A 13,330-nucleotide genomic window follows, 5' to 3' on the forward strand; every position below is an offset into this window, starting at 1 on the left:
GTGGCAGCATATGTTTTGTGAGTGTAATGGGTTGGCAGGTTTTACAATTCCCTATTTTATTTATTTTTTTTTTAGTTTGTTTGCACTGATTACGATGACTATTTGCAGGCACAGCCCAGGTGAAGAGACAGGACTCTGTCAAAAATATTGGATGAACAGATGGTTGTAACTAAGGAAATTATTTTTTTGAGCTGGGACACAGGATCTGAATTTCCTAGACATAGTAAGGCCTTAGTAGGTTTAATTTTATTAGAAAAAAGCAATTACTAAAAATTGAAATTGCAGTCTAAACGGTCTGTATTTGAAATACTGAGTTTTATAAAAAGTAACTGAAAGAGGGATCTTTAGAAAAGGGAAGGAGCGGATTATGTAGAAATTGTAGGAACAATACATTCAGAATAGTGTTCAAGAGGAATGAGGTTTAAGAGATGGCAGGAATTCTGGAGCTTTTGCTGGACTGATAATAGTTACAAAGAAAGAATAGATATGCGATGTATAATGTATGAATTTTGCTGGACTGATTGTTTGTTTGTGTCTTTCGGCTTTTCCCAGTTAGGGGTCGCCACAGCTGAACTCCGGTCTGCTAATGATTGGTAGTGGATTTTTACGTACTGGGTTACCAGCCCTGACGCACAACCTTCAGCGAAGGCACGCCCCATTCACGTATGCCTCCACACAGAAGACGCTTTTGCTGGACTGATAATAGTTACAAAAAAAGAATAGATATGTGATATATAATGTATGTAACTGGAAAAATGTTAATATGGTTTGTTTTCTGTTAATGTATGTTTGTCTGAATCTTGAGTGGTAGTTTAATAAAGGTGTTAAAAAACAATGCAATTCTAATCTACCGAGATCTGTAACCCATCAAGTATAGCTGCTTGACTGTATACTCCTCAGATGTCCACCTGTAAGTAAAAAATGACTACAGTTACTTATTCCAGCTTGCTTTACACAAATGCAAACTTGTCTTGGAAATTCTAATTACTTTTTAACTTGCTCATGACAGCAGGGTTAGTCTGATCCACAGATAGCCCCTGTACGTAGGAGTTATAGCCCCATCGTTGACTCGGTAAATTAAGGACATGGTAAAGTATTTCAAGTTTACTTCACCCAAACACATAGCATAACAAATACTCCAGTATATTTCACGCAAATGTACACTAGTCCTGCAATGCCAGAATGTTTAAACTGAACAAACGAGGGTAAGTTAACATTCATCCACAGACTGCCAACTGCTGTGTGCAGCTTACCTGATCGTGATAAAAATGCCTCTCAGCTTGGTGTAGGAATCTGTGACAAAACCAAAGTAAGAATGAGGAACAAAGGCCCAAAATCAGAGAGAGATTTTAAATACTGCTTTCATGTTTATGCATTTTCTAAAGGATATTAATTCAAGCATCTGTCATGTTTTAGTGACTGCATTCCTCAACAGTGTGCAAAAGCAAAAAAAACACATTTTATGAGGATCAAACAATGAAGCAAATTTAGAGACATTATGTGAAATCAGAGACAGTTGAGAACTATGTAGTTTCAACTTTTTCACACAAACAGCAGCCACAAGATTTCCAACATATTTCACATACATTTGTACTAGTCCTGCAAAGCCAGACTTTTAACTGAGCAAACAGGAGAGTAACTTGACAACTTTACTGAATGTGCATACATGGTGCAATCAAATCGTGTTGCATACCAGTGCTGTTTTATCTGATATTTTACCCCCCCCCCCCCGCTGTATATTATGGACTACTTATTCTATATTGAACTTCAGTCCAGGTTTCAAATGAAAAAGAATACACACTTCACTGAAATATATCTCTTCACTGATACATATATATATATATATATATATATATATACACACATATACATACTGCAGAGATGAGAACAGCTAACAGATAACTCAGCTTATCAGCTAACATTTTTTCAGGTCCCCAACAGTCATTGTTAGTAAGACTTCTAAAGCAGTTTTCTTCTGTTCCTCCCTTACTGTAGCAGAAAATATAAATCAGGAACATAACTTGTCTAGTTCCACGTTATTTCTATAGTTCAAATCAAACAATGTGCCAGAACTCAGTACTGCTTCAGCAGTTAATGGCTATTGAAAACCTGTTAATATGCATAAAATAGAAAGCTGTTAGAATGAGAAGAAAGCAGGAATTACACAGTCTTCTCTGAAGACACTAGTTGCAATAAAAATGGAAAAACATCCTTCTCAAAGCCAGTCTTCCTTTCAGGCAGTATAATGTGGCACACCTCATCACAAAAGGTTTCTCATCCAGAAAAAAAGAGGTCATTGTTCCCCTCTACTCATCATTCATTAGATCCATTATAGAGTATAACGCCCCTTTTGGTATGTACTTCACAAGACATCTGCAACAACTGGAAAGGCTGCAAAAATACCTCACAAAGAGGATTACTGTCCTAAAACAGATGCCTTACGCAGACCGTCTCAAAAAACTCCAGCTTTACTCCGTCACATATCGCCTACTCAGAGGCGATCTCTGCCTAACATACATAGCTATGTCAAACCCAGAGCTGTTGGACATCCTCCACTTAAAGAAATCCCAATTCCTCCGAGCTACACACTCTAGGGACCTAAACCTTGTCACCACAATAAACAGAACGTGCTGGAGGGATAGATTCCTGTCCCAGAAACTTCCCATACTCTGGAACAGACTACCTATTTTTGTCAAACAGAGCTCCTCATTAGCACTCCTCAAGAAAAATCTTAATGATTGGATGGGTAAAAGGAAATTCACCCCGGGGATCACTTCTGTGGTTCTGCTTGACAGGGGCACAGGAAAATAATTTTTTTGGGTGGCGAAAGCCAGGGTACATTTTTGGCTAGGCTTGTATAGGCCCTAGGGCCAATAGCCTAGTACCTACCTATGAACCTAAGAAACTGTGTATACATTCACAACCCTACAAAAAAATGCACATGCAGATGTGTATAAAAACAAAATGTTATACGCTCCCGTTATGTATGTATACACACACATTCACATACATGCACACACACAGGAAGAGAGGAGAGCTATGCATTTACACACAGTCTAGGTGTTTTAAAAGTGCTAAAACCAACATCATTGTAAGCACTACACTGGCTTAAATTGCTGGAAATATATTCAAAAATGGGCGTATTTACCAGCTTGTCATAGTTTTCAACAAGGCATACACCACAAAATGTACTGTTTGTCTGAGTTCTTTGTATTTACTTATGCTTTGTTAACTGGGTTAACCTTGCTGGGTAGTGCCCATTTCAGTGGACCGGATGTTAAAACAAAACACAATAACCTTTAAAAAGCTTGAAAGGGGGAGACAAAGAGTAATAACAGGAAGAGAATTGGTTACACTGGCATTTCTCCTGTTAAGTAAGATTAAAAGTACATTAAAAGACTATTAGACTAAGGATACCAATCATTTTACATGTGGCATTAGATTATATTTTGAATACTTAAAACCTATAAGCCAAAGGCAGCTGACAAGAGGAAAGTAAATGAAAGGAAGCACTTATCTTTGTCAGCAACATATTGGGAACATTCATTAACAGGACAACAGAAAACTCTCTATAATTAATTTAGTCAGAAAAACCACTGACACTGGCAATGAACAGATGAAGGAAACCAGTGGACCTCCTCCTCATAATACTTAAAGGCACTGTGCAAGACATTGACAGATGAGAACATAAGGACTTGTCTCACACTACAGCAGCCTTCTCAGTGTGCTAGTTTGTGATTGATCATATCCTCTGCATCCTACATATACTTAATCATTTAAGTATTCCCAGTCATCATAATCAACCTCCTTTTCCCCATTTTTTGCATGGTGCCTGGGTGTTGTCAACTTTCACCATTTCTGTCCATTCAGTGCCACTCTCCTACCTTCTTCAGCACTCATGCCTGACTGTCACAGGTCTGTCACAAAGTCCATCCATCTCTTTGCTGGATCCCCTTTTTTACTCTTGCTTCTTCCTGTTTGTCCCAAATAATATTCACCAGATTCTCTTCTTCTTTTCTGCACATGTGCCCAAACCATTGTAATCTGTTTTGATTGACTTTCTCTACAATTGGAGCTACTCTGGCTTCTGCTGTTAAGCCTTCATTTCATCTGTCCCACAGTGTGCATCCTAACACATGTCTCAGGCACTTCATCTCCATCACCTCTAGCTTCCTCTGCCGCTCTGCCTTTACTGTCCAGGTTTTTGTACCACACAGTAGTACTGCTTGCACCTCTTTTTTGTACACACTACTTTTCAGCTTCTTTTGCATTCTTTTGTCATACAGTAACCCTGCTACTCTGTGCTAGTTTGCTGCAGCCCCTCTGATGTAGCTTTGACCGCCTCATTCAGACTCCACTTTTCCTTAACCACCCCTCACAGATACTTGTAGCTGTTAACCTGTTCCACTGTTTTCCTTTATGTCTCAGTTCTCGGTTTCTTATGAATTCACCCATTTGCTGCCATTACAACAGTCTTATCTGTACTCACAGCGGCTCAGCAGATAGCACTTTTCCATCACAGCAAGAGGTTCCCTGGTTCAATTCTCAAAAGGGGTGCGGTGTCTGCATGTCTTCTGTGTATTTGCATGGGTTTCAAAGTCTAAGTAAACTATTGTCATTTAGAACTACACACATGTAGCCTAAACAGAATTTCTTGCATCAGCTCAATTCTTGAGATTACAAAGGAAAGTAAAACAACAAGTAGAATAAACATAATTAACAAATACAATACTACTGCCAGTACATGCAAGAAAGAGCAGAAACATTTACACTCATATATGAATACCCTCCCCTGAGTTAAATTAACTACCCTATTTAAAGTAATATGAAACACACTACAGATTGAAATGCCCATGTTATTTGTCTAATATTACACACTTCATAGATACTGTCTCCAAACTCTCTGCCACCTTCCCACAAACAAATTCTAAAACTAGCAAACACACACTCATGCAACCTTCACACAACCACCCCAGTGCTTGCTTTTCCTTTTCCCCTGTCCCCACAGCTACCATTCGCAAAATACTACTCAAACTAAAACCCTGTACAACTGCTCCAGATAATCTACTCCCAGATTACTTGCAAATGTCAGCCAAATCTATAGCCTACCCCATTAGCATATTAATCAACAGATCCCCTCTAAGAGTCTCATATACTGTAATCTGGAAAAAATGCTACATACTCCCATTTCACAAAGGTGGCCCTAACATAGATTTCACCAATTTCCGGCCAATTGCAATACTCTCCCCACTATCCAAAATCATGGAGAAATGCATCTAGGCTCAGCAATCTCCTAACAGAAAATAAGATATTATCCCCATCCCAACATGGATTCCGCCCATATCACAGTATCACCACTGCACTCCTATCATTCATGGACACTGTGACCCAAGCAAGGGACACTGGGAAAATTGTCTCCTCTCTCTTTTTGGACCTCTCCAAAGCCTTCAACACCATATCCCACCCCTTACTCCCTGGAAAAGCTATCCAATCTGGGAATGTCACCCCCCACTCTTAACTGGTTCTCTGATTATCTAACCAACAGACAGCAAGCCACTAAATGGCTCCACTCTTTCTCACCATTCCTCAATATACACACAGAAGTTCCCCAAGGATCCATATTGAGACATCTCCTTTTTAGCATATTCATTAATGATTTCTACTCCACCCTCCTAAATCCTGTAATACAGTACACATACGGCTCTACAGTTATCTGCATTGCTGACAAACTTCTAGCTAGGACCCAATATGCTTTCTCAATCACTCAGGAATGGATGAATAACAACCATCTAGTCCTTAACCCCAGCAAAACTAACCTGCTTCTGTTCACCCCCAAAAAATCAACCCCCCTAAATAGAGCAGATTTTAATATCTATTCACAAAACAAAACCTGCATTAGAGCAGTATCACAAACTAAACTTCTAGGAGTTATAATAAATGGACACTTAACCTTCAATCTACACATCCAAAGCTGCATAAAAAAAAAAAATCAGAAACTAGGCTCCCTCTATAAGCATAAATTGTACCTCTCACCCACCGGTAGACAAATTCTGGCACTATCCTGTTTGCTTCCTTCACTTTTATACAGTGCCCATTTGTTCACTAACATTCAAAGCTCCTTAAAATCCAAGATCGAGTCCTGTTATAACAAGGTTGCCAGGTTTGCTACCAACGAAACTTACTCCTCCCATCACTGCATCTCCCTACACAAACTAAAATGGCTTGAACTTCCCCATCACCTAACTTACTTGCAGCTAACCACAGCTCACAATATCATTACCAAACCTTCCAATTGCCCATCCGTCACCTCCCTGTTTACTCTCCATAAGCCCTCCCGACAACTCATATCTGAAAATCAATTCATTCTAAAAGTGCAAATACCCAGTCTAGCAGTTGGTCAATCTCTGTACTCATGTACCATTGCTAAAACTTGGAATTCCCTACCCAGCTCTATCAGAACTATTTCCAATCACATATCCTTCAAAAAGTCTCTAAAATAGCATCTCTTAGCCCTATGGCAATGTACATGTGGCTATGGCTACAGAGCATCTTCCCCCACCTGATCTCACTAACTTTTTTCTCCCCTCTGCTTAACAGTTATGCAACTATCTCTTGCTGTCTTTACTCTACAGTATCTAAAGCAGATGATATATTGTACTTTGTATATTTTGTATATAATGTATACTGCCTTTGTTATTCTAGCTAGAAATTTATGATAAGATTATATGTCTGTTTTTTTAAGTTGTTAAAGAAAATGTGATTGTATTTAAATTTCTTTTGTATATGGAGCTTTTCTCCCAGGGCCTCCACTGAAAATGGGCACTTTTTGGCCCAGTGGACCATCCCGGTAAACAAATGCAAATAAATAATAAATAAAAATAAATAATATTACATGTGAGTGGGTTAAATAATACTGACTACGGATATAATAAATAAATATTGCACTTACTTGGAATATATGTACGTATATATTGCACAAACAAAAATTGACTTGTGTTCTCTGAGTGCTTCAGTTTCCTTCCACATTCCAAAGACATACAATAGGTGGATTGGGCATTCTGAATTGGCCATAGGTGTGAGTGTGCATACAAGTGTCTTGTGTGGAAGAAGTACCATGGCAGGGCAAGTTACCCAGTGATTTTCATTGTTGAAGTGGCACCCCGACCTCATGTGCAAAAAATGGGAAGAAGGGGTTGTGGATGGATGGACGGATCTGTACTGTCTTTCATCCCATGTGCCTTCAGTTTTGCATTCCATTCCTGTATCCTTTGCTGAAGTTCTTGCTCAGATTCTAACTGTAATGCCACATCGTCTGCATAGAACAACTTTGTTGATCTAAGCCTCTGAACTCTTTGCTAATGTAGTCAGTCATCTGTATGAACAGTAGTAGACTCAGAGTTGAACCCTGCTGCACATCCACTCCCACTAGGAATCCTTTGTGAGATCGAACACTGTTCGTACTTAAGTCATTGGGTCCTTGTACATAGCCTGCACTAATTCTGCCATTGCTTCCTGTACTTCAAATCACCATAGGACTGCCCAAATCAGCCTTTTTGGGACCTTGTCTCATGCTTTCTCCAAGTCTAAGAATGCCCAGTTGGACTCTTTCCTCATCTCCAGCTTCTACTTAAACATTTGTCTCACCTCAAGTGTTGGGTCAGTTCTGTTGCATCCTTATGTGAATATGAATAATCATCTCCCATCTTGCTTTCCACTTTGAATTCTGACAGGAGTAAAGTAAACAGAAGGAGGCAGGTTTCCTGCTTATTACCATCCCAGTGAATCATGGGAAGGCAACAGGTAGAACGTTTTACTGCTGTAGTTAGGATCACTGCCAGATGTTTATGTATTTATTTTTAAATAAATAGCTGGCTCATAAAGTAATCATGGTGCATACAAGTTAACATTTTTTGTTAAGGCTAAATTATTTTGTTAAGCTGATAGCAATTTTTAAGCTCAACGCATAAGCTAATTAAAACAAGTTTGTAGCTCTGAACATAACATAACTTTTTGTTCATTGCACGTACTGAATTGCAGGTCATTGGTCCCCTTAAAACTGTGGGCCTTAGGTGGCTGCTCAAATCAATCATCTGGCACTCATTTTTGGAGGAGTTTTATTCCTGAAAGCCAGCAGCGCTTAATACTGGAGAACATTTCTTGAAGTTCTATCATTAATTTTTGAAATACAGCATAGAAATCTGATGTTGCTCAATCCAAGATCTTCTCAAGCTGTTGAGGCCCTCTAAGAGGAGGTATTGGATCCATCTTTATTGATGTGCAGTTTTCCTGCCTATAGTCACTGGCTGCTGGGCATGAAACTTTTATGAGAAATCTTAGTAGATTTCACACTGGGGGCAAAGGAAGAAATGTGAGTCAACAGATATTGCAGTTATTCCTCATTTTTTCTGCTTTTACTGGCCCTTGTCATGCTTGCTCTGATGGTTGCAGCCTTATACGTCAGTTTTGTAGCCAAGTTGATTACTCTGTCTTTCAAAGACATTTTAAAATTTTATTAAGGGAGTTGTCCTTTTCTGGGACAATGAAGGTTGAAAATAGATTTTAAGAAACATACTTCAAAATGGAAAGGATCATAGTTTGACTCCATTTAACTGCAAAATTCACCCTTTTTAGAGTTAAGATATTATCTAGTACTTCACACTCAAGTTTTGTGACAAAGAGATTCCAGAGTTCATTGTCTTAAGGTAGCTTTATATATATATGATTTTGGATATATTTTTCAGCAGTTTAGAATCAAAGCTTGCCACTCAGTCTAAGAATTCATTGAAATAGTGTTGAAAAGCCATTGCAAGTGAGTCCAAGTATAACTGAATTTCTCCGTCTATGCTGTCTAAGGTTCATAGTACTGTGCAGGAATGTAGGGACACGTGAGTCTGCCTTCAGACAAGGAAAAATAAAATTAGATTTGAAGTATACAAAACCGGAATTCCTTCACCGACCTTCTTCCTTGACAAAGTTTTACTGTATTAAGAACAGTTGACTTTTCTAGTAGAGCCAGCTGTGGCTGCAGCTTTCTTAATTTATTTTAAGAATCTGAACAATAGTGACATTGTGTTGTTTATTGATATTTATTGAATAGGTGCACTGAAAACCTGGGCAAATAGCAAAATATGTGTATTGCAAGAAAGAGAGAACATTAAAAATATATCAACATGAAAAGAAATATGTTCAAACTAGTAATGTGATCTAATGAAGTACTTGACTTGAGTTGGGCGTGCATTTCGGTGTGGGACATTCCAAATATGGTGAGATTTTAGATAAACAAAAAAGACCTATATTTGACAAGACACTCTTTTAGCTAAAAGCTAATGGTGTTTGAAGAGATTTGGTGTCTTTACAACCCTGTAAAATAAGAGTTTCTTAATGCTTGGCATGTTTAAAGCTAAGACTGTGGAGAAGTTTGAAACCTTAATTCACTAGTCGACATTGCTGTATTGGTGATTTTTGTGAAACAGCATTGTCAGGAAAGTACTTTTCTTCCCTTTTTTTGCTTTCTGCAATATTCAGAACTGTTGTAAAATGTTAACTCAAGATGCTGTATCTGCTTTTATTCTGGAAGGCTTTTTGGCAGCAGCTTGTATGTTGAGTGTTACGTATGCAATATGAACTTTTACTCCTGTCAGGTTTATCTTTTATTTTAGATGCTGACATCAAGAAAAGCCTGACGTCAAGCAGCAGTAAGCCATTTCACAACTCTGAATCTGTGTGAGTACAGACTTTAAAACATTGTTCTTTAAATTGACATAAAATTTTGTATTAGCAGTTGTCTTTGAGTATGCTATTCCAAAAATGCATCTGATGTGTCTTTTTGGCTTTGGCATGTCTTTCCCATACAAGTATGTTTAGTTTATTATATCACTTTTCAGTTTATGTATGGCTCTGTCCATGAGGTTTAGGGGCATTCATAATGTACACAGTACGGATGTTTACTGCTATTGCACCTAATGTTATCTGCTTCTTGCATCAGTGATTATTCTGGAAGCATGCATTTGGTAACCATTGTTTTTAGTAATCTTTTTATGCTGGCACAGTTAAATTGCTTCTTCTGTCTTGTCTTGTGGGTGTTTTCTGTTAAGGTTGCAAATTAAGGGGCAAGGGCTCATGAGTCAGAATATAATACACTGCATTAGAGGACACCTAGCCCTTAGGCCTACAAGTTCTTTATCGATGGTGATAAAGTTTGGCTGTTTACCTTGACATTCATTGTGTAAGAATTGCTGCAATACCTACTAGTTTAATACTTTCTAATGCCTTCCTGTCCAATTGTGGTAATTTATTGTGTTGTTAATATTTTAATTATTACTGTACGTGAAGGAGGAGAAGAGGGGGAAGGCATGCCCGAAGGTAGGTAAAGGGTAGGACTATGGTAGTGAGGGTCGGAACTTTTGAGTGTTGGCAGAATGACTGGTATAGGGGGAGAGCTAGCTGATATGATGGACAGAAGGAAGGTTGGTATATTGTGTGTGCAACAGACCAGATGGAAGGGGAGCAAGGGTAGGTGTATTGGAGGCGGGTTCAAATTGTTTTATCATGGTGTGGATGGGAGGAGAAATGGCGTAGGGATTATCCTGAAGGAACAGTATGCTAAGAGTGTTTTGGAGGTGAAAAGAGTGTCAGATAGAGTGATGTTTATGAAGCTGGAAATTGATGGTTTAATGATGAATGTTGTTAGTGCATATGCTCCACAAGTTGGGTGTGCGATGGATGAGAAAAAAATTTTGGAGTGAGTTGGATGAAGTGGTGATGACTGTACCCAAGGGTGAGAGAGTGGTGACTGGAGCAGATTTCAATGGGCATGTTGGTGAAGGGAACAGAGGGGATGAGGAAGTGATGGGTAGGTATGGTGTTAAGCAAGGGAATGCAGAAGGTCAGATGGTAGTGGATTTTGCGAAAAGGATGGACATGGCTGTGGTGAATATGTATTTTAACAAGAGGGAGGAGTATAGGGTGACATACAAGAGTGGAGGAAGATGCACACAGGTGGATTATATCTTATGTAGAAGGGCCAGTCTGAAGGAGATTGGAGACTGTAAAGTGGTGGCAGGGGAAAGTGTAGTTAGGCAGCATAGGATGGTGGTTTGTAGGATGACACTGGTGATCAAGAAGAGGAGGATGAGTGTGAGGGCAGCACCAAGGATCAAATGGTGGAAATTGAAAAAGGGTAATTGTGAGGTGGAGTTCAGGGAAGAGTTAAGACAGGCACTGGGTGGCAGTGAAGAGTTACCGTATAGCTGGGTAACTACAGCAGAGCTAGTAAGGGAGACTGCTAGAAAGGTGCTTGGTGTGGCATCTGGACAGAGGAAGGAGGACAAGGAGACCTGGTGGTGGAATGAGGAAGTACAGGACAGTATACAGAGAAAGAAGTTGTCGAAGAAGTGGGATTGTCAGAGAGATGAAGAAAGTAGACAAGAGTATAAGGAGATGAGGTGCATGGCAAAGAGAGAGGTGGCGAAGGCTAAGGATAAGGCGTATGAAGAGTTGTATGAAAGGTTGGACACTAAGGAGGGAGAAAAGGACCTGTACCGAAAGGCTAGACAGAGGGACCGAGCTAGTAAAGATGTGCAGCAGGTAAGGGTGATAATGGATAATGAGGGAACATACTCACAAGTGAGGAGAGTGTGTTGAGCAGATGGAAGGAGTACTTTGAGGGACTAATGAATGAAGAGAATGAGAGAGAGAGAGAGATGGTTGGTTGATGTGCGGATAGTGAATCATGAAGTGCAGTGGATTAGCAAGAAGGAAGTAAGGGTAGCTATGAAGAGGATGAAGAATGGAAAGGCTGTTGATCCAGATGGCATACCTGTGGAAGCATGGAGGTGTTTAGGTGAAATGGTAGTGTAGTTTTTAACTAGATTGTTTAATGAAATCTTGGAAAGTGAGTGGATGCCTGAGGAATGGAGAAAAAGTGTTTTGGTACCAATTTTTAAGAATAAGGGTGATGTGCAGAATTGTAGTAACTACAGAGGGATTAAATTGATCAGTCACAGAATGAAGTTATGTGAAAGAGTAGTGGAAGCTTGGTTAAGAAGGGAGGTGATGATTAGTGATCAGCAGTATGGTTTCATGCCAGGAAAGAGCACGACAGATGCAATGTTTGCTCTGATACTGTTGATGGAGAAGTACAGAGAAGGTCCGAAGGAGTTGTATTGTGTCTTTGTAGACTTAGAGAAAGCATATGACAGGGTGCCTAGAGAGGAGTTGTGGTATTGTATGAGGAAGTCGGGAGTGTCAGAGAAGTATGTAAGAGTGGTACAGGATATGTACGAGGGTACTGTAACAGCGGTGAGAGTGACTGATGCATTTGAGGTGGGATTACATCAAGGATCAGCTCTGAGCCCTTTCTTATTCGCAATGGTGATGGGCAGGTTGACAGATGAGATCAGACAGGAGTCCCCGTGGACTATGATGTTTGCAGATGACATTGTGATCTGTAGTGAGAGTAGGAAACAGGTGGAGGAGACCCTGGAGAGGTGGAGATATGCTCTAGAGAGAAGAGGAATGAAGGTGAGCAGGACTAAGACAGAATATATGTGTATGAATGAGAGGGAGGATAGAGGAATGGTGAGGATGCAGGGAGTAGAGGTGGTGAAGGTGGATGAGTTTAAATACTTGGGATCAACAGTTCAGGGTAATGGTGAATGTGGAAGATAGGTGAAGAAGAGAGTACAGGCAGGATGGAGTGGGTGGAGAAGAGTGTCAGTAGTAATTTGTGACAAGACTAGTACCAGTAAGAGTGAAAAGGGAAGGTCTACAAGATGGTAGTGAGACCAGCTATGTTATATTGGTTGGAGACAGTGGCATTGACAAAAAGGCAGGAGTCAGAGCCGGACGTGGCAGAGTTAAAGATGTTAAGATTTGCATGGGGTGTGATGAGGGTGGACAGGATTAGGAATAAGTATATTAGAGAGTCAGCCCAGGTTGGAAGGTTTGGAGACCAAGCAAGAGAGGCAAGATTACATTGGTTTGTGAATGTGCTGAGGAGGGATGCAGAGTATATTGGGGAAAAGATGCTAAGGATGAAGCTGCCAGGTAACCGGAAAAGAGGAAGGCGTAAGATAAGGTTTATGGATGTGGTGAGAGAGGATATGCAGGTGGTTGGTGTGACAGAGCAGGATGCAGAGGCAGGAAGAAATGGAAACAGATGATCCACTGTGGCGACCCCTAAGAAGAAGACTGTATGTGCATTATTAGTCTTACTGTCATTCAGACTATGTTTTCATTGTTGTGTCTTGCACGGGGACCAAGGCAACATAGTTTTGTTTAGCTTGCATTGCTGTGTGTATCTAATTGACAATAAGGTTTACTTTGACTT

The 13,330-nt window shown here is 39.8% G+C and overlaps 1 protein-coding gene across 7 annotated transcripts in view; it reads left to right on the forward strand.

Annotated features, from left to right (window-relative positions):
• Positions 1-13,330, forward strand: part of RUBCN (rubicon autophagy regulator) — a 2,564,006-nt gene that overhangs the window by 1,667,651 nt on the left and 883,025 nt on the right. For all 7 annotated transcript variants that reach the window (XM_044070705.1, XM_044070707.1, XM_044070708.1 and 4 more), the window contains one exon: positions 9,660-9,723. In XM_044070705.1, the coding sequence (XP_043926640.1) occupies positions 9,660-9,723 (64 nt within the window). The remainder of the gene's footprint in view (positions 1-9,659; positions 9,724-13,330) is intronic.

The sequence above is a fragment of the Protopterus annectens genome, chromosome 4.part1 (assembly GCF_019279795.1).
Source record: "Protopterus annectens isolate FY-2018-M chromosome 4.part1, PAN1.0, whole genome shotgun sequence".
NCBI lineage: Eukaryota > Metazoa > Chordata > Ceratodontiformes > Protopteridae > Protopterus > Protopterus annectens.